A 21,917-nucleotide genomic window follows, 5' to 3' on the forward strand; every position below is an offset into this window, starting at 1 on the left:
TATTTTTGAAATGTCACTTTGTTATACTGTTATTATCAAGAGGAACTGAAAAGGAAATCATAAGCATCTACCTGGCTTGTAACTCATTATTTCCAAGTTCTGATTAGCCTGTTAGCTTTTGATATAGGGCCCCGTGGTGGCCCAGTGGGGTAAACCACTGAACTTGTTGACCAAAAGGTCGGCGGTTCAAATCCATGGAGTGAGGTGAGCTCCCTCTGTTAGGCCCAGCTTCTTCCAACCTAGCAGTTTGAAAACATGCAAGTTTGAGTATATCAATAGGTACCGCATCTGCGGGAACGTAATGGCGCTCCATGCAATCATGCTGGCCACATGAACTAAGAGGTGTCTATGGACAACACTGGCTCTTCAGCTTAGAGATGGAGATGAGCACCACCCCCCAGAGTCAGACACGACTAGACTTCATGTCTGGGGAATCCTTTACCTTTACCTAACTCTTGGTATCCACTGCAGTTTGGCCCCAAGACTCCCAGCGGATATTAATCCATGGATCTCAAGTCCCATTATATACAATGACATCATAAAATGGTGTTCCCTCTTCACAAAATGAAAATTTCCTTTTTGGATTTTTATTTTAATATTTCAAAGTCATAGTTGAGGGAATCTATGGATATGGAGAGTTGAGTCCAAAAAGTAAGTTTTCCAAATTTTGTTCTAGCTCCAGTCTTAAGGGACCTGGCCTAGAGAACATACATCCCTTAATGTGGATTGAAGGCAGATTGAAAATCCAATGTTTAAATGACACACAGTGAGAACCCACACAGCAATGTGAATTAAGAGCAAAACTGGGGGAATACTCTGGAATAGATCCCATCATGCGCATCAGTGCATGCAGGGGTAAATCTTCTTGCATGATGAAATCAATTAAGAAACATGTGATCTGGTGATCCGTACATGCGCACAGGGGCTAGAGAGTTTAAAAAATGGATACTCATTTTATTGATTCAAAAGAGAACTGGGACAATATGGCCTGGGTCAGCTGTAACATGAAAGAATGCTATGGCAATAGAACAATGGGTTATGGTGAATTAATCAATTAGATACTATATTTTCATCCAGATTTGTTTGGGCTAACCGTACAACAGTTTCTTAGGTTTGGAACTACAGAGAAACCAATTTGTTTATCACTGAAGAGAGAAGTTCCAGCTAATTTAATACAGGCAGTCCCCAAGTTACGAACAAAATGGGTTCTATAGGATTGTTCCTAAACTGAATTTGGATGTAAGTCTGAACACATACATTTTTAAGTGTAACGCCAGTTATATGTATATGACTCCAGTCACACACACACACACACACCACATATATATGCTATCCAAAGTGTGTGTGTGTGTGTGTGTGTGTGTGTGTGTGTGTGTTTGCGCACACAGACATGCACACACATACATAGAGCACAGGGAAAGGTCAACTGTTTGTGCCCCTGTTCAGAAGATTTCCCCCCACTTTCTGTCCCTGCAATAATTGGATTTTGAAAAAATTGGCTTGTTGTGGAAACAAGTATTGGTATGCCTTCAGTGGAGACACCTTTTCCCCATGCTAACTCTTCCAGGAGTGAATTTCCCTTGTGGGAAAATTTCACTCATTTCCTATTGTCTCATTCTGTTCTTCATTTGTAAGTGAGATGTATTGTTGAAGGCTTTCATGGCCGGAATCACTGGGTTGTTGTAGGTTTTTTCCTGGACACAGCATATTATTTGAGAACACAGAAATGCTGGACCACTCTCACAACCACCATGCCAGACTACACAGAAAAGCCATTGGAATCCACAAGCATGTGGACAATTTCAACAGAAAGGAGGAAACCATGAAAATGAATAAAATCTGGCTACCAGTATTAAAAAGCCCTAAAATTACAACAGTAAAACAACAAAAGGGAAACAATCAGGAACATCTAATCACCTCTCAACAAAAGATTGCCCCAGGCACTGCCAGGCCATCAAATTCTAATCAAGGTGGTCAGTTGAAACATTCACACCTAGCTCCAACAGACAAGAGTCCTTTGTCCCACCCTGGTCATTCCACAGATATATAAACCCACTTTTCTAGTTCCAACAGACCTCACTACCTCTGAGGATGCTTGCCATAGATGCAGGAGAAATGTCAGGAGAGAATGCCTCTAGAACATGGCCATATAGCCCGGAAAAACCTACAACAACCCTGTAAGTGAGATATTTGAAACTCTGGGACTGCCTGTATTGAACTCTGGATACCAAAAAAGTTGGAAGGGAAGAGCAAGGAGGCATGGCACATTCTTGTAACATTCAACAATGGTGTCGTATTATGTCCAAACTGGATCCACTTGTACAGTTCATCATACCTAGATTTTAAAATTACATTATCTCATGTTATGTTTATACTACTGAGTATCTATAAAAAGATTTTAAAAAACAGAATAGGACCCCGTATTGTATGTTGGGATTCAAGTAGGATCCCAAGTCTGAACATTTTGAAGGCCACAACATAAATGCAGTGAATGCTGAATCCTCACAACTGCTGATTATTGACGATACAATATGGGTCCTTGGGCTATACAACTGAATCATCTGCTGTAGTCTTCCTCTCCTTTACAAATTGGACAGCACTGTGTATGCTATGAAACACAAGTTCATGCATGTCTTTCTTTGCGCTGGCTGAGTAGCCCCCTCTTTCCAGGGAAGCTATCACACAGGGACTGCAGCAAGCCAGGAGAACTGTGACCTTCAGTTCTTGGTGGTCTTTGAATGTTTCTTGTAATGCGCTCACACCAGCTGTGTCCAAAAATGGAATGGAAGAGCAGTCAATGATGATGGCCTGAATGTCTCTGGGTTTAGTGACAAGAGATAAACCTGTATCTCCGTGTTCATGTCCCTTGTGAAAATTTGGCTGCCCTTTCTTCTTGGCCTTTTTTCTCCTGGCAATTTCAATCGTAGGGTCAAACCCCGTTTTGCTGTGGAGGCACTTGAGGAAAAAATCTTTATTTGCATAATAAAGCGGTGCTTCGAAGCGAAAGATTTTCACCTTTGGAACAGGCAGGAGGTTTGTGTATTCCTCGTCGTCTTCATAGAAGACAGTGTTCCCAATCTGCCCAAGTAAGGCAACGTGGGGGCGCTGGGTGCGGCCGATTATGCACAGGATGGAAAACACGACCCCAACCAGAAGGCCCATTTCAGTGCTGATCAAGGCAGAGGAGAGCATGGTAACGCACCACACCAGGGCATCCACTCGATCTAGGCGGTAGCGCTGGGGAAGGTCTTTGAATTTCCTAAGGGCTCCTCTTAGGCTGACAATGATAATGCACGCCAGGACGCACTTCTGCAAGCTGAAAAAGAGGGGTGCAAAGAAAAGCAACACCAGGAGCACTACCACAGCGCTCACCAGGCTGGATACCTGTGTCTGACATCCTGTCGATGCCTTGACCAGGCTCTTGGCCAGGGCCGCACTAGTGGCAAAGCAGTGGAAGAAAGCTGGGATGATGTTGCAAAAGCCGATGGCAAACATCTCCTGGTTGGCCTTGACAGTATAGGCATATTTCTTGGCAAACATTTCTGAGAGTGAAACAGTGAAGGCAAAGCCAACAATGGCAAGAGGGAGGGCATCAACGGCAACTCTCTGCATGAGGGTCACGCTGGGCACCTGGGGAGGAATAAATCCAGTGGGGATTTCGCCCGAAACACTGGAGCCATACATTTCCTTCAGCTGTCCGTAATGGGAAACCAGTGTGGCCATCACAATCACAATCAGCTCTGTGGGAAGAGGAACCTTGAGCTTGTGCTTATATCGGTCCCCTAGTTCCTTGGCAGTGACCAGTACTGTGATGCATATCGTGCTTGTGATCACATCACAGACATTAGCCTGGGAAATGTTGCTGAAAATGTTAACCCAGGTGGTGATTAAGACACCGTATCCCTGGGCCCGAGGGATTTTGATGCCAACAAGGTACTTAACCTGAGCTGTTAGAATGGTTACTGAAGCACCCGTTGCAAAGCCATCAAGTACTGGCTCTGAAAGATACATCGACACAAAGCCCAGGTGGAAGATTCCCATTAGAACCTGGAAAATAAACAAGAAGAAGTGGGAAAGAGAAGCATTGGTTAACAACAGAACGTCATTCATACCTTTATGCCTTCTTGAGTTGCTTCTCCCTCTCACCAATGTTTGTTGCATAGTGGGCCCTTGATATCCACTAGGATTTGATTCCGGGACCTCTGGTCGATATCAAAATCTGTGGATGCTCAATTTCCATTATATATAACAAGCTGTACCCACCATGCGTTGCTGTGGCCAACCTTCCCTCCTTCTTTCTCTCCTTCTTTCTTTCTTTCTTTCTTTCTCTCCGTCCCTTTTTTCTTTCATTCTCTCCTTCCTTCTTTGTCTTCCCTTCCTTCCCCCCTTTTATTTCCCTTCCCCTTTCTCCCTGTTCTTCCTTCTCTACCTATTATTGGACTGCAACTCTCAGCATTCCTCCTGATCACTCTATCTATCTCTTTCTAATCTATCTATCTGGAGGATTGTTGGGAGTTGCAGTCCAGGAATAGAAAATTGGAAATATGCAGGGATTGAGATGCTCTCAAAGAAATCCAAGGAGAAGAAAGCTTGCATCTTGGAAGCAGTGTATTTGAATCATCCTCCTCTCCTAAAGGGCCTGGTCTAGGGCATGCTGGGAGCTGTAGTCTGGAAGAGAGTGTGGATAAGCTACTGTGTGTGTTTTTTTGCCGGGGGAGTCATTTTTGCACATGCGCTGTAGCATCTTTTTGCTTTTTTGGCTTTTTAAGTACCTTCCGCTGTGTTTTCAGTGTTTTTATGAGTGATGGTCACTCGTTGGCCTGATAGGTGTATTGTGTCCAAATTTGGTGTCAATTCGCCCAGTTGTTTTTGAGATATGTTAATCCAACAAACTAACATTACATTTTTATTTATATAGATTGCATCATAAAATGGTGCCCCCCCCCCCCTCTGTTTCAAATAGCAAAGCCAAGCTTTTCTTTTTGGAATGTGGGAACAGGTGAAATCTATGGATACAGAATCTATGGATATGGAGGGCTAACTGTACACTAAATAAAGATGCATCTTCTCCCACACCATTGCTTATTAGCATCATATACCTTAAATACCGGAGCCCCGGGTGGTGCAACAGGTTAAACCACTGAACTGCTGAACTTGTTGACCAAAAGGTCAGTGGTTTGAATCCAGGGAGCAGAGTGAGCTCCTACTGTTAGCCCCAGCTCCTGCCAACCTAGCAGTTTGAAAACATGCAAATGTGAGTAGATCAATAGGTACTGCTCTGGAGGGAAGGTAACGGCGCTCCATGCAGTCATGCAGGCCACATGGCCTTGGAGGCGTCTACGGTCAATGCTGGCTCTTCGGCTTAGAAATGGAGATGAGCACCACCCCCCAGATTCAGACACAACTAGACTTAATGTCAAGGGGAACCATTTACCGTAAATACATAGAAGAATGTGTGATTATATACACCCATCTAATACTTTAGAAAAAAGAAACAAAAAGAAAGGGACAGTTCTTTCTTTTCCCCTCTACTGCTGCCTTGGAAAATGCTTTTTCTCAGAAGTAAAATACATCATACGTAAGCAAATGCCTAAGTATTGGAAAGTGGTAGAAGAGGACATTACCTGATAAACCCCAGCCAGGAAAGTCAGTGCCGTCGCCACCCCAATGGCGTAGCATTCTTTCCCACATTCCATGCTCATTGTGCCGAGGGTTAAATTGTGAACGGTGACATTCAAAGACTCTCTGCCTCCAGTGGCCTCCTGAGGATCATCGTTGAGGTCAAACCCTGCCAACAGCAGTTCCCTGTCAACAACTTGTCCAACCATCAAGCTTAATAAACTGAAAATGCCGACTGAAACGTGTCTGGAGGTGCCCATGAGAAAGTAGATAATGTTGGCAAAGAAAGAGGTGTAAAGACTATATATGGGCTTCAGGCCTGCTAGCAGGGAGTAGGCGATCGCTTGCGGCACTAAAATGATTCCAATGACCAAGCCTGACATGACGTCTCCCCAAATATACTCTTTACACTTGTATTTGGGAAGCCAATGTAATACAGGGAAAAAGTCCATGACTGTTTTTTTCATTCTTTCTCTGGTACAGAAACAGTTTTTCATCAGCTGACTTTTTATCACTGCTGTTTTGCTGATCCTGGGTGGAATCTTTCTTTCCATATAGAACTGGAGATGGGATCCATTTTCCAACTTAGTTGTTTCCATTTCCTTTTCCATTCTGGCTCTGTATTAATCAGTTCCTAGGGGAGAAAGAGATTAACATTTGAATTGGTGTGATCTCAATACAGCATTTGTGCTTCTCATATGAAAGCTCAAGCTAACCATGCCTAGGATCTGCTTTTTGTTCTGCTGACATAACTGCTTTTATTCGTGGAAAGAAAATGTTCTGCATCCATCTCTTCTGCACCCACAAAATATGTTATAGAGCTGGAGGAGAACCATTAGATTAGATCTAGATTAGCAAATCACAGCCTCAGAGGAAAGCAAAGGCAAGCTCTTTCTGAATAAATCCAGGGTTGCCATAAGTTAGAAATGACTTAAAGGCACAAAACAGCAACAAGAAGTCCCAGAAACTTTCAGAGGAACTGCAAGAATTGTAGTCTTAAAAAGATATTTCCCAACTCTCGACGTAATCTGTTATTTTACCTTTCTCTGTTGATATTCTGCGGTATCGAAACAACTCTGGGTAGCTGAGTTTTCTAGGCTGTATGGTCACATTCCAGAAGCATTCTCTCCTGATATTTCACCCACATCTATGGAAGGCATCCTCACGAATATTCCATATGCCCAAATATGAACACAGATGGAGTTTGGAGGAAATAGACCTTGACATTTGGGATTTGTAGTTACTGGGATTTATAGTTCACCTACAATCAAAGAGCATTCTGAACTCCACCAATGATGGAATTGAACCAAACGTGGCACAAAGGATCCCATGACCAACAGAAAACACTAGAAGTGTTTGGTGGGCATTGACCTTGAGTTTGGGAGTTGTAATTCACCTACATCCAGAGAGCACTGTGGGCTCAAACAATGATGGATCTGGACCAAACTTGACACAAATATTCCATATGCCCAAATATGAACACAGATGGAGTTTGGAGGAAATAGACCTTGACATTTGGGATTTGTAGTTACTGGGATTTAGAGTTCACTACAATTAAAGAGCATTCTGAAACCCACAAACGACAGAAATGGGACAAACTTCCCACACAGAACCCCCATGACCAACAGAAAATACTTAAGGCCATCCAGTCCAGCTCTCTTCACCAGGGCAAGAAAATGTAATCAGAGCCCTCCTGACAAAGAGCCATCCAGTCATAAATATAGATAGATAGATAGATAGATAGATAGATAGATATGATTCTCTCTCTCACACACACAGATATAGTATCATAGATTTGAAAAAGACCCTTAAAGAAGGACTATGATATGTTGCATATTCCAGAGTAGGCAAACCAGACACTCTCCACATCAACACTGACAAAGAAACAACAAGAAATACTGTTTACTCAAAGCATAAAGGAATTACATATATTAGAAACCAACACTTTCTCATTACTTTATTTTCCAGATCACCAGACTGGGCCACAGCAACGCGTGGCAGGGGACAGCTAGTATATAAATTAAAATGTAATGTTCGTTTGTGGGATTAACGTAACTCAAAAACTACTGGACGAAATGCAAATTTGGCCATAAGACACCTACTAACCCAAGGAGTGACCATCACTAAAAAAATGATTTAGTCATTTGGGAGTTGTAGTTGTTGGGATTTATAGTTAACGTACAATCAAAGAGCAGTCTGAACTCCGGCAATGATGGAATTGAACCAAACGTGGCACACAGGATCCCATGACCAACAGAAAACACTAGAAGAGTTTGGTAGGCATTGACCTTTAGCTTGGGAGTTGTAGTTCACCTACATCCAGAGAGCACTGTGGACTCAAACAATGATGGATCTGGACCAAACTTGGCACAAATATTCCATATGCCCAAATATGAACACAGATGGAGAATGGGGGAAATAGACCTTGACATTTGGGAGTTGTAGTTACTGGAATTCATAGTTCGCCTACAATCAAAGAGCATTCAGAACCCACCAATGACATGATTGGGGCAAACGTCCCACACAGAACCCCCATGACCCCCAGTGGGATTCCTTCCCAGGTAATCCTCAGAGCTTGGGATGCTTGTCTGTTCTTAAGGTGAAAAGCACGTGTCTGTGTTTTAGATGGGTTAGGGATCAGCTGGTTTTCCCTGTAATAGGTGGCAAGGGCACCTAGAGCTTTGGAGAGCTTCTGTTCTACCATCTCAAAGCTCCCTGCTTGAGCGGTGATGGCACAATCATCAGCATAGATGAAGCTCTCTGTCCCTCCTGGCAGTGGTTGGTCATTTGTGTAAATGTTGAACATGGATGGAGCAGGCACGCTTCCCTGAGGCAGGCCGTTCTTCTGTTTCCACCATCTGCTTCTCTGGCCCTGGAACTCAACAAAAATGCTCCTGTTTTGTAGCAGGTTTCCTATGAGGCAGGTGAGGTGGTAGTCCTTTGTGATATTATACATTTTTCTCAGGAGGAGGCGGTGGTTTACAGTATCATAAGTCGCTGACAGGTCTATGAAGACAGCTCCTGTGATCTGCTGCCTTTAAAAGCCATCTTCTATGTGCTGAGTCAGGTTCAGCACTTGCGATGTGCAGCTTTTGCCTTTCTGGAAGCCAGCTTGCTGTGGAATCAGACATGGGTCTATTTTTTCCATAATTCTATGCAAAATAAGTCTCTCCAGAACTTTGTTATTATGTAATTATGCTGATAAAGTATTTCAAAAGAAATCCAAAGTATTGTCCTGCATTAGGATGGTTTCATTCTTCTGCTGTCACCACAGCATTCTAAAAATGAAGGATATCTCTCTTTTTAAGGCCTCAAGGACTGTTTGGGAGGAGGGTAGCATCCTAAGAACCAGTTATCCCTCCTCCCAGAATTGTTATGTGCATTCGGATTGACTCCACAATTCAGAGTGAATTATTCAGAGGAGATTTGGCATTATCTTCCTGTTAAGGATGAAAGAATGTGACATATCTAAGGCCATCTAGTGGCTTTCCGATGCCCCATCTACACTGGCCATTTAGTTGGGTTTGGGGTTGGATCAACCCATGGTGGCCACAAAATCCGCACAGACTGATCTAGATTATCCTGGGGGAAGCCGCTTCATGCGCTGCATCCTGGATTAAAACAAATCGGAAAGCCCAAATCCTGCCCCGGTAGCTGGCAAACGAGGGTGACAGTTGGGTCTCTACTCAGTGGCACTGAACCGGTTTCAGTGCAGTTGGACAGTAGGGATGCCTTGCCACTGCTAAGAAGCTCCATAACCGTTGTTTTTGATGCAGGTTCCAGCCCTCAATATGTGTCTGTGTCGAACCATCCTGGGTGAAAATTTGAATCCTGGCATGCATCTTACTGCAGAAATAATGCAGCTTGACACCACTTTAGTTACAATACCTCAATGTTCTGGAATCCTGGGAATTGTAATTTTGCAAGCATTTAGCCTTCCATGCTAAAGAGTGTTGTTACCTCACCAAACTACAGCAGCCATGATGCCAGAACATTGAGCCATGGTAATTAAAAGTGGTGTCAGACTGCATTGTCCTAATGCAGCATTCAGACCACTATGACGCACAGGCTTTCAATGTTTTCTGGAGAAGTATTATTTAAATAAGGTGGCTTTCAGTTTAATTGCCAGTTAGCAAAACATCAAACATTGGTAAAGTAAGCCTGTAAATATTCTTTTGGGAATAAGCCTCATTGAACCAGCTAAATCATAAAAATAGTGGTTGCAGGGAAATCATTTAATTATAGTAAATCTAAGTCTGGAATTTTAACTATGAGCAGAACTCTTATCAGGCATCTTGACTTCATACGAAGCTTAAAAGGAACATTATTCTAGTAAATCAGAGACTCGGATTTGAACCTGTGAGAAAACCTAAGTAACATTGCATACTACTAGCATAATTATAAGCTTCTGCTTTGAAAAACCTTTGTATTGCTTTGCCATAAAATATATTTATAGTTTCCTGCATGTAGTATAGCACTGTATGACATGTCTCCTACTGTACTTAAAAGAATAGGGAAATGAAAATGCTGAACACCATAGAGCTCAAAAACCAATGAAATGCCCCTGTCCTCAGTTGCCTGGACCTTAACCTTAATAGCCATTGGTAACAAAAAGTATGTATTACTTAAGGACATGTGTCTGTGTTCTGAATGAATGAATGAATGAATGAATGAACCAAAGAAAGCCTCTTGGCAGGATATATCTTTTAAGTGACTTGAATACTAAGAGTGTTGTTTGAATTACATAATAATATGGGGGGAGGACTCTGTGTGTGTGCCTTCAAGTTGTGTGCTGACTTATGGTGACTCCATAAATTTTATAGAGTTTTCTTAGATCCCATCTACATTGCCATATAATGCAGTTTGAAACTGCATTAGAAGGTCAGTATAGACCTACATAATACAGTTTAATTATCCAATAGGGTTGACTAAGTTACAATGCTACCCTTTCCCAGCTCCATCTCTGTTTATTGCATTGTTGATGCAAACAGAAAAGCTATTTCACCCTAAGGAGCCCCCAGTTGTGCAATGGGTTAAACCCTTGTGCCAGCAGAACTGCTGACCAAAAGGTCAGAGGCTCAAATCCAGGAAACAGGGTGAGCTTCCATCTGTCAGCTCCAGCTTCTCATGCGGAAACATGAAAGAAGCCTTCCACAGGATGGTAAAACATCTGGGCCTCCCCTGGGCAATGTCCTTGCAGACGGCCAATTCTCTCACACCAGAAGCGACTTACAGTTTCTCAAGTCGCTCCTGACATGAAAAAAAAACCTTCACCCTGACATCAAAAGCCTTTCTTTGGTCCGCTCTTAGCATCCTCGTAATGCCAATGATGCTAAATCAGCTGCATTCCCCCTAACCCTGCGTAACAGAGCTTGGATGAAGGCTAGATACAATTATAATGTCCCTTCCAACATCAGTTTTAATGAAAGTGATGCCTACTACCTTATCTAGCAGATGAGGTTACAAGAAAAAGTGAACGGCCTTCGGATATTTTTAGGGGTTGTAAAACTCTGCCCCTCTCTTTACAAAACATGGCAATTAACTAAGAAAACACTGTTAAAATTTAGTGAGCATATTTTCTATGGAGTTGCAAGGGCAAAAAATATAGCAACTGCCTTAGTGAGAGATATATATATATATGGATCTGCATTGGTGATGGGATTCTGGCCCAACCACGATTGTCTCTAAAATATGATAGCATGGCATCTTCTATATGGCTCTGGAACGTACCAAAGCACCATTTCACACTTCACTGTCTTCTACTATATACCAGACTCTCTTCATTTCCCTTCCCAAAAGCAGGAAAACTGGGTAAGAGGCAGGAAAATGTTTGGGTCTACCAATTTTGGATGACATTATTCATTTGACAGTAGTAGCAATGGGACCAAGACAAGTTAGAAGGAGCCACAGAAACAGATGGGTGGTTGTGGGTGGGTATGTATGTTGTACACCTCAAGCTACAATTTTTAAAACGCCGTCAATCCTCTGCATTTGCAGATTTGATTATTCATTATTAAGTTGTTATCATTAGGAATCTCTAGGTCTGCTAGCACAACTCTAGTCAATTTCTGGCCATAGAGGGCCAGAAAGGATTCCTAAAGAGATGTTCTCTCATGTTATTTTTTAATTATTTGTATTTTTTTCAATTTTTGAGTTATTATGTGCCCTTGACCCCAGTAAATGTGGAAGGCCCAGTGGATATTGTGTGTTCTGCATTGAAAATCACATCACATAATTGAAGATGTAATTGTAAATATATGTTGTTTGATTGAGATGCTCATTTTCAGATCCTACTTTGAGTTTTTCCCAAGGAAATGGGTCAGGTCATCCAATCCTGGTTATACTATGTATAAAAAATTTGATTAAGAGACAAAAGGAAGCAACTTTGATCTGTTATTCAGTCATTCTTTATTGCTAGAACTTGGATGTGTTTCTGCTTTCCCAAATTAGTTGATGACTGTTTTGTGGAGCACTTTACATGGCAACTTAGCTGTACAACAAGCTGGGGAATCCAGAGCTTCTGGAGGTGGAGCCAAAAACCTCCATTCCCCTGTGCTTTGATCTAACATGTATGTTTGTCGATTGATGGAAAGTTCCCTGGGACGCTGGTCAGCTCGACAAATGAGACCCCCACACACAAAGACTTCATTATTCCCAACTGGGCACACTGCCTGTGAGAGATCCAACCGATAATTGTTTGGTAAGAAAGGAAGAAGTTTTGTGGATCTATTAATTTTAATATTCTGGAGGCTGATTTCCATACTCTCTTTGTGGCTTTGAACACTCAAGATGTTCTCCTGTGGAAAGGACAACAAGGGTTTGTAGTTGAACTGAATGGGGAATGTCATGCATTGCACCATGTTCCGGGTTTCTGTATCAAAACAATCCAGCATACCTACGCGAGTGACACGTCCATTCTCCAGGCACCTCCCTGTCACAATATAAATCATCTTGTCTTCCTTGGTGATCACTGCTGTCGCATCCATAGGTATGCTCATTTTCCCAGCGAGAAGCCACTTCTCTTTGATTTCATCGTACTTATAGATACTTGAGATATATTTTGTTGGAGCTGTGCTTCCTCCGATGGAGTAGACAGCACCCCCACAAGTCACCATGGTGTGGAAGACTAAACCTATGGGCAGGTCTGGAAGCTTAAGCCAAGAGTTAGTATCCATGTCATACTTCCATGCTGTTTTCAGGCCAATTATTTGCTCATTTGTTCCCCCAGAGACATAAATATATTTACCCAGTGAAGTGGCACTAAGAGCTGCAGCTCTGTAAGGCATTTCTGTCAGCTTCAACCAGATATTTTCTCCAAGGATGTAGGCAAAAACACCACTGCTATAACTCCCCTGCTGATTTTGCCCTCCAAGAATCACTACAGAATCTGTGAGTGCCCCCTTCCTCTGGTTCAGCATCAGACTATGGGGATTGCCCTGTTTACGCTCACTCAAGATTTTTTCTATCTGGGCCAGTGGGCCACTATGGTCGGTAAAGAGCAACACTTCACGGCAGGCAGCAAGCAGTGTCTTGGTGGAGACGGCAGATAAATGTACGTAACGCAAATACTTTTTAAACAACTTCTCTCTTTCTGCCTTTCTATATTTCACCCACTGAAGGAGAACCAGAAAGACCTGGTCCTCATTTTGCACATGAAGATTTTCATCCTTGAGGAGCTTGCCAAAGATGGAAGATGGGCAATTCATCAATTCTCCTCTGCCCTGTGGTCCTGCCCAGTAATCAAAATTGTCTCGGATGCCATCATAGGCTGAATTTTTTATCTCTTTTAGGTCATACTTTGTGGCCAACAGAAGGTACCTGAGACAGTTGTTCTTCTTGAGTGTCTTCTGGAGGAAGTCAGAGCAGTGGCTTTTCAGTGTTTGAGAGTTGAAGTACTTGGCTCCCTTCAGAAGGTCTTCCACGTTCTTCTCTGTAATCACAATCTTCCCGGTATAAAAGTAGTTCAGCAACTCCTCCACCAAGGCAGAGCTCAAGAACTTGGAGTCAATTATCATGACAAGTTCGTCGTCTGCTTTTATATCGTTGCTGGAGACCAGATTCCTTACTTGGGAAGACATCGCTGCTAAGACACAGATGTGAGAATGAAAGACGTTCTGGTCCACACTGAGAGCAACGTCACAAAGCTCCCTGTTCTTTCTTTGCTTGTTGAGGGCCTGCATCATAAAACTGTTGTGATTCTTTTCTGTGAATTCCATTTGCATTTTTGGAACCAAGCTGACCTTGAAGGAATGGAGGTGGCATAAACACAGAGGGCTCCTTCCCCAGTTGTTGAAAAGTCCACTCTGGGCAAAGTGTAGTGAAGTCACCAGTTATACTTGCCAAGTCACAATTATCTATGATATGCCTTGGAAACAGCCTTTTCAGCTTGGCTGTTTTGTACCTGACAGAGTTCCTGTAGCCAAACTTGGAAGAAAGAGGTACGTCATTTCAGATAGAGTATCCCTAGGTGAAATGCTTGGGACCAGGAATGACATGGATTTGGGATAGTTTTGGATTTTTGAAAATAGAGGGAGAAAATGTGGAGGCAGTGACAGACTTTGTATTTCTAGGTGCAAAGATTACTGCAGATGCAGACTGCAGCCAGGAAATCAGAAGACGCTTACTTCTTGGGAGGAGAGCAATGACCAATCTCGATAAAATAGTGAAGAGCAGAGACATCACATTTGCAACGAAGATCTGCATAGTTAAAGCAATTGTATTCCCTGTAGTCACCTACGGATGTGAGAGCTTGACCATAGGGAAGGTTGAGCGAAGGAAGAGAGATGCTTTTGAACTGTGGTGCTGGAGGACAGTTGTGAGAGTGCCTTGGACCACAAGAAAATCCAACCGGTCCATACCTCAGGAAATAAAGCCCGACTGCTCATTGGATGGAAGGATATTAGGGGCAAAGAAGAAGTACTTTGGCCACATCATGAGAAGACAGGAAAGCTTAGAGAAGACAATAATGCTGGGGAAAATGGAAGGAAAAAGGAAGAGGAGCCGACCAAGGGCAAGATGGATGAATGGCATCCTTGAAGTGACTGGATTGACCGTGAAGGAGCTGGGGGTGGTGACAGCCGACAGGGTGCTGTGGCGTGGGCTGGTCCATGAGATCACAAAGAGTCAGAAACTACTGAACGAATGAACAACAAAACATATGCACATATGCATATCATGAGATATCTTGGCAGTGTTGATGTGCTCCCAGACAAGAAATACTCAGATGTGTTTTTTGTGAATTCTTCCCTAGGAAACAGCTTATAGCATCTGGTTCTCTCCCATCCAAGTACTAACCAGGGCAGACTCTGCTTAGCTTCAAAGGACTGATAGGATCTGGTGCCTTTTAGGATAGTTAGGTTCCTGTAAACAGTCAAACAAAGCATTTGCTTTTGCCTCAAACAATGAACCTAAAATATGTGTTGCTACATTGTTCTGCATTTGGGTGCTGAAGCAAGAACAAATGCTTTGTTTTCTCTTTGCAAAGCAATTTTCACTTACCACATCATTTTCTTAGCCTCAGTTATGTGGGGATATTATGCATTCAAAATAAGTTTATCCTTGTTTTTCAATTGCTAAAAGTGGGTTATAATTAATAAGTGGCTTAGAATCCGAGATTAACAACAGAGTGAAAATTTAAAGACATCAACATAGTTGTTATGCAGTCATTCCAAACTACCATGTCAAAGGGCAGAGAATTAAGGCAAACACAATTAGGTCATTTTCTGTAGTGCGAAAGCACCAGTGCTGATTCAGAAGGCTAGTCATCCCTGGCCACTGTCATTTTCCTGTCCAGGTATTCAAAAAGGCCAGCAGTGGTGCCATGGCAGAGACAGTAGACAGCATCAGTGCTTTTTTCAGGTTCTCTTGGATGGACTAAGCCCTTTCCTTCCACTAGTCTATTCGGAGAAAGGGATGGTTCTGCTAAGAGTTTTCTGCTAAGCATTAAGATTCATTATTCACATTGACTTATGAATAAATTGTTCCAGTTGTTTTTACTAAAACGTATAGATATATACACGAGTGTTGTTATTGTTCATTCATTCAGTCGTTTCCGACTATTCATGACTTCAGCCCACGCCAGAGCTCCCTGACGGCCGTCACCACCCCCAGCTCCTTCAAGGTCAATCCAGTCACTTCAAGGATGCCATCCATCCATATTGCCCTTGGTCGGCCCCTCTTCCTTTTTCCTTCCATATTCCCCAGCATCTTATCTAAGCTTTCCTTTCTTCTCATGATGTAGCCAAAGTACTTCATCTTGGCCTCTACTATTCTTCCCTCCAATGAGCAGTCAGACTTCATTTCTTGAAGTATGGACTGGTTGGATCTTCTCGCTGTCCAAGGCACTCTCAGAACTTTCCTCCAGCACCACAGTTCAAAAGCATCTATCTTCCTTCGCTCAGCCTTCCCTATGGTCCAGCTCTCACATCCGTGGGCGACTACGGGATATACGGGGTATACATGAGTGGCAGGCCCGTAGCCAGGATTTTGTTTCGGGGGGGGGGGGCTGAGTTCGGTTCGGGGGGGGCTGAGTCTGAGTGAAAGAGGGTCTTCTTTTGTATTGTTACCCCTATACCCCCGTGCATATGGGATATATTGAGTATAGTGATCAGATCATGATATGAATAAACATAGCAGTTTAAATAATGCACCAGTAAGGCCTTCTCGCAGACCACCATCAGAATTTCAGGGGGGGGGGCTGAAGCCCCCCAAGCCCCCCCCCCCCCCCGGCTACATGCCTGATGAGTGGTATATATGGTATTCCATAGTTCTGACACCAGCGTTAAAATGCTCCATGATTGATTGCAAATGAGTTCTACCTCCCAACTGAATGAACAGTTTCTATATTCTTAATCAAAATATTAATTGAAACATAAGACTGACTTGCCTTCCAGGGGTGATGATGTTGAACTGCAACTTCCAGCATTCCTTACTGCTGGCTATGTTGGCAAGGGCTTCTGGATTTGCAGTTCAACAATAATTGGAAGCTGCAGGATGCAATTTGACACCACTTTTAATTATCATCGCTGATGGAATCATTGGAGTTTGGAGAGGTTCCGGCACTTTTCCAGACCTTGTAAAACTATTACTCCCTTGATTCCATAGCACGGAGCTATGGCTGTTAAAGTGGGTTCGAACTTCATTCATTTTACAATATAGATGCACCCTAATTTGGATCATTGAGGAAAAACACTGCATTTTTCTTTGAATTATCACTAATATTAAGGTTGTCATTTAAAAAAAAAACTTGTCCAGGTACAAAGAGAGCATCGGGAATATATTGTGGCATCAACAATATGTACAAGAAACATTTTTACAAGCCACATGGAAATAATTTTATTCAGAAATATATAAAAGTTCGCAATCAATAGTTCCCAGATTGGTCTCCTATTTCTTTTGCATTGTTGCCTCCACATCCATTCATTCCATTATTTTGGGTCGTTGTTCATAGCAATTTCTTGAATTTTTGCCAATATTCTTCCAAATGACTTTTATTTGGGGGGGGGGGGGTTTATTGAGGTGAAAGGCAATTTTTCTCCTCTGAAACCTTACTTACAGTACAAAAGTGCCAATCCACTGATGCACTATAGTACTGTAAGCAAAACTAGTGAAAGGAAGAGAAAATAAGATTTTATTTTGTTGTATCTCATGATTGGAAAGAAACTGACTTAAGGGTTGGAATAATCATTTTGGCTGGATTAATTCTTAGCCAGATATTGCCAGGAACACAGAAACATCTTTTGAACTATATCAGTGGATAGTGTGATCTCCCAACACATTTGCCTTGTCTGGAGGAGCCCGATGAAAGATTAAATCAATATTCCCTTGAAAGAAAGACACACTCTTTGTGATCTCCAAAACAAACGAAAATACATATTCTGCAAAAACAAAAATCAACAATATAGACAGCCACAAATGCTTAAAACGTGATAGGTGTCATCAAGTAGAAACCTATTTTTCATGCTCAATTTGGATTTGTACTGTTCCCTTTTTTTAGAGATCTGAAAATAAGAAGGGAAAACTGACTTTTCTTACCTGACGTATAGCGCAGAGCATATGTGTAGCAAGTGTCAAAGGAGGATGCCATCCGTCTTTTGTAGTCTTTGCAGCCAAGTTCATCCAGGCAGGGCAGTGCTAAGAACTGAAGTGGATGTGCTTTTTAATACTAGTGGGCAGTACCATCATCAAGCAATAGACGGTGCTAGGTAAACACGGAAGGACATAAACAAGAAACCACAAAGTGTGATCCCAAACCTCTCCTGTGCTTCTGCTGCTCCCAACCATAAACCATTTGACCTCAATATCTTACTTGCTCAGTTTCCAGGGACAAACATTAAACAAGTGGTAATTCTTTAAAGGAAACCTTGTATAATAATTGATTTCAGGAACTTGCTTCTGGCAACAGCAGTGCCTTAAAAAGAGGACTCAGGACCTAGGTGTTTCAGTACGGAAATTGGATGTAAAAAATCCAGCTATCCTTTTTAATTTTGCGGTTATGAAGCTCACAATTGATTTATTGAATAGCTGGATCAATCCGTTCTAGTATATTAAGCTGCAGAACTAGGTAAGAGTATTGGTCCTTGCCATACAAACCCAGTATAAACTGTATGACTCACAGTATTATAAGAACTCAATTCAAAAATCCCTATTAAGGCAGTGCTTTCATCAACACAAAAATCACAAAAATGTGTGAATTCTCCAGATCCTTCATTTCGGTTAGGTTGGCCAACCTTTTTTTTTCTGTTAAGGGATATAATTTCCTTGGTTAAACTGACTACATATTACCTAAGAACAACATTTCTCAATCTGAAGGTCAGGACCCCTGGGGGGGGGGACACAAGAAGATGTCAGAGGGGTCAGCAAAGATCATCACAAAACACAGTATTTTCTGTTGGTCAAAAGGGTTCTGCGTGGGAAGTTTGGCCCAATTCTGTCGTTGCTGGGGTTCAGAATTGTAGGTGAACTATAAATCCCAGCAACTACAATTCCCAAATGTCAAGGTCTATTCCCCCAAACTCCACCAGTGTTCACATCTGGGCATATTGAGTATTCGTGCCAAGTTTGGTCCTGATCCATCATTGTTAGAGTCTACAGTGCTCTCTGGATGTAGGTGAACTACAACTCCAAAACTCATGGTCAATACCCACTAAAACTTTCCAGTATTTTCTCTTGGTCATGGGAGTTCTGTGTGCCAAGTTTGGTTCAATTCCATCATTGGTGGAGTTGAGAATGCTTTTTGATAGTAAGTGAACTATAAATCCCAGCAACTACAACTCCCAAATGTCAAGGTCTATTTTCCCCAAACTCCACCAGTGTTCACATTTGGGCATATTGAGTATTTATTCCAAATTTGGTCCGGATCCATTACTGTTTGAGTTCACAGTGTTCTCTGGATGTAGGCTAACTACAACTCCAAAACTCATGGTCAATGCCCACCAAACCCTTCCAGTATTTTCTGTTGGTTGTGGGAGTCCTATGTGCCAAGTTTGGTTCAGTTCCATCATTGGTGGAGTTCCAAATGCTCTTTGATGGTAGGTGAACTATAAATCCCAGCAACTACAATTCCCAAATGATAAAATCAATCCACACACCACCACCACCCCCGAACCCCACCAGTATTCAAATTTGAGTGTATCGGGTATTTGTGCCAAATTTGGTCCTATGAATGAAAATACATTCTGAATATTTACATGGCTATTCATAACAGTAGAAAAATTAGAGTTATGAAATAGCAACGAAAATAATGTTATGGTTGGGGGTCACCACAACATGAGGAAATGGATTAAGGGGTCACAGCATTAGGAAGGTTGAGAACCACTGCCTAAGAGGCAGATCCATCCCCCTCCGTGATTCCACTTCCCCTTGCTGTTTAGCCCATTTTCTCTTCATTCAAAAAATGGGACAGACCGTTCCTGCCAAATGCCTGAACTGATCCAGGCAAGTTATTTGGAGGTAGCAGTGTTGGCCCTTAAGCAAGATCTACAAATGAGTCACGGAAATGCACAAAATCAAGCAAAGGATTCTTTAAAAAACATATATGAGAGTAAGTGTGGTGATCGTAGCATCACAGGCTTATGACAGGTGTTGTTTCTGTTGATGTTCACTTACTTTGGAGGGATTTCTTTCTACTAAAGAAATTTTTATGTGACCCCAATTATAAAGGTATATAGAATAGCTATAAAAATCAAAAATTTACTGATAACAAATCAGTAAAAGGGCTGCGGTAGCACAGTGGATTAAATCACTAGCTGCAGAAAAGCTGCTGACTGGAAGGTTGGCTGTTCAAAGCCGCAAGTTGGGGTGAGCTCTCAACTGTCAGCCCTAGCTCCTGCCAACCTAGCAGTTCGAAAGTATGCAATGTGAGTAGATCAATATGAACTGACTTGGCGGGAAGGAAAAAGGGTGCCCCATGCAGATATGAAGACATGCTGGCAACACAGTCAGAGATGTCCATGGACAACAGGCTCCTTGGCATGGATAATGGAACAAGAGCACCTCCCTATGGCCGGAGTTGAACATCGCCTCCAGACACCATAGATGGAAAAAGGGGAAGGCCTTTACCTTTGTCTGTGTATGTCAATGGTTACTATGTGTGTAAAAAGGCATTGAATGTTTGCCTAATTTGTGTATTGTAATCCGCTCTGAGTCCCTCCACGGAGAAAAAGTGGAACATAAAGAGGGTGTATTATTATTATTATTATTATTATTATTATTATTATTATTATTTGCTAGGCTTGCTAAGCACGCTAATTTTCCTTTTTCTGGAGTACAGCTGAAGCATTTTCTGCAGAGTTCCCTGTAAATGCTGCACATTGATGCTAGCAGAGTCATGTAAATGCTTAAAGGAGCCAGTAAGTGGCAAAACATTTACTGTTGCAAATTTTTCAGGACTCCAACATAAAGGAAACTCATTAGGGTCAGATCCATAGTTTGAGAAGCAGTGATGTATGCTATGTGGGGACCAGGGACAAAGGGCAACAAATGACAAACAATCACATTTCAGTCCTATTAGCAACAGAAAAATAAATTTTCTTGAGAATCATGGTATTGCTGTCCTGTGCAACGCTTAACTGCTTTCTTAGCCACAGAACATGCAATTTCTCAAGCTCCTGTTACATCTGGTAAAGATTTTAGGTGTGTATAAGTCAAGCATGCCAATTGTAGTCCAAATGAAAAGTTTTAGCATTTTTATCCACCTATGGAATTTCATTTATTTTATTTCGTATCAAAAGCATTGCATAAATTAGTATAAAACCGATAAAAATAGAAGGAGCGCAGGTGGCTAAATATCTTTTGACCAAAAACGGGCAACAGCAACAGCATTGTCTGTAGCCTCCAATAATTCTTCCTCTGTACATGAGGCAGGGCATAGTGGACATGCATACAGATGCGGAGTTGTCTGTTCTGCTCCACAGTCACACAAGATGTGGGATTCTTTTAGGGAGTGCCATTTTGCCAGGTTGTCTTTTGATCTGCCCACTCCACTTCTGAGTCTGTTCAGGGACCTCCAAGTTGCCCATTCTTGGTTTGCCCCTAGAGGAAGACCCTGGTGGGGGCCATCCAGTTGGGATTTCCTGGTTTAGCTGCACAGAAGGATACCCTTGCTGTTGCTGGAGGGACGCCAAGAGTAGTGGTAGTTCTCATAAAGCTTTACCTTGATTTGAGTCTACTGGGAGGAGGCTGGTAGCCATGTAGTGGGTGGCTTTCACAGTGTTCAAACTTATTTCTCTCACATTTCGCAGCAACTTCCCATCACACATGAGATCATTTTAATTTTCTCTCCGGGTCATCTAAAAATCTCATCCATTTTTAAGTGATCTTCTATTTAAAAAATAATAAAGGCACCAAAGAGATGGAGATTTGTTTGAAATGTTCACTATGTGCTGATGAAGAAACCTACGTTTGGATTAAACCAGGGGTCCTCAAACTTTTGCCAGTTCACAGTCCTTCAGACTGTTCCGGGGAGGACTATAATTTGAAAAAGCATGAATTCCTAGGCACACTGCATGTACCTTATTTATTGTGCAAAAAAAATGAAAGAACAATACAATATTTAAAACGAAGAACAATTTTCACCAACATAAACTTACCAGTATTTTAATGGGAATTGTGGGCCTGCTTTTGGCTGATGAGATAGTGAAGTTGATTTGGATTGTTGTTGTTGTTGTGTGTCTTCAAGTCGATTCAGACTTAGGGTGACCCTAAGTCTAAAGTTCAAGGCAGGGGCCAAGGAAATGACCTTAGAAGTCTGTATCTGGCCCGCGGGCCTTAGTTTGAAGACCTCTGGTTTAATAATTAAA

At 42.2% G+C, this 21,917-nt stretch overlaps 3 protein-coding genes across 5 annotated transcripts in view; 1 reads left to right on the plus strand and 2 right to left on the minus strand.

Moving 5' to 3' along the window:
- Positions 1–21,917, plus strand: part of IDUA (alpha-L-iduronidase) — a 70,666-nt gene that overhangs the window by 7,132 nt on the left and 41,617 nt on the right. The gene's annotated exons all lie outside the window — the stretch shown is intronic.
- The window catches only part of SLC26A1 (solute carrier family 26 member 1), a 51,091-nt gene continuing 30,534 nt past the window's right edge, over positions 1,361–21,917 (minus strand). The window contains exons 2-4 of one of the 3 annotated variants that reach the window (XM_060763711.2): positions 17,653–17,758; positions 5,625–6,253; positions 1,361–4,047 (exon numbers count right to left, since the gene is read on the minus strand). In XM_060763711.2, the coding sequence (XP_060619694.2) occupies positions 2,545–4,047; positions 5,625–6,230 (2,109 nt within the window). In that variant the 5' untranslated portion in view covers positions 6,231–6,253; positions 17,653–17,758 and the 3' untranslated portion in view covers positions 1,361–2,544. The remainder of the gene's footprint in view (positions 4,048–5,624; positions 6,254–17,652; positions 17,759–21,917) is intronic. The other 2 variants (XM_060763710.2, XM_060763712.2) reach the window with 2 other exon arrangements.
- LOC132766572 (calicin-like) lies at positions 12,066–13,841 on the minus strand. Its single transcript, XM_060760915.2, has one exon. The coding sequence runs from the start codon at positions 13,839–13,841 to the stop codon at positions 12,066–12,068; it is 1,776 nt and encodes a 591-aa protein (XP_060616898.2).

This window comes from Anolis sagrei, chromosome 2, assembly GCF_037176765.1.
Source record: "Anolis sagrei isolate rAnoSag1 chromosome 2, rAnoSag1.mat, whole genome shotgun sequence".
Classification (NCBI taxonomy): Eukaryota; Metazoa; Chordata; class Lepidosauria; order Squamata; family Dactyloidae; genus Anolis; species Anolis sagrei.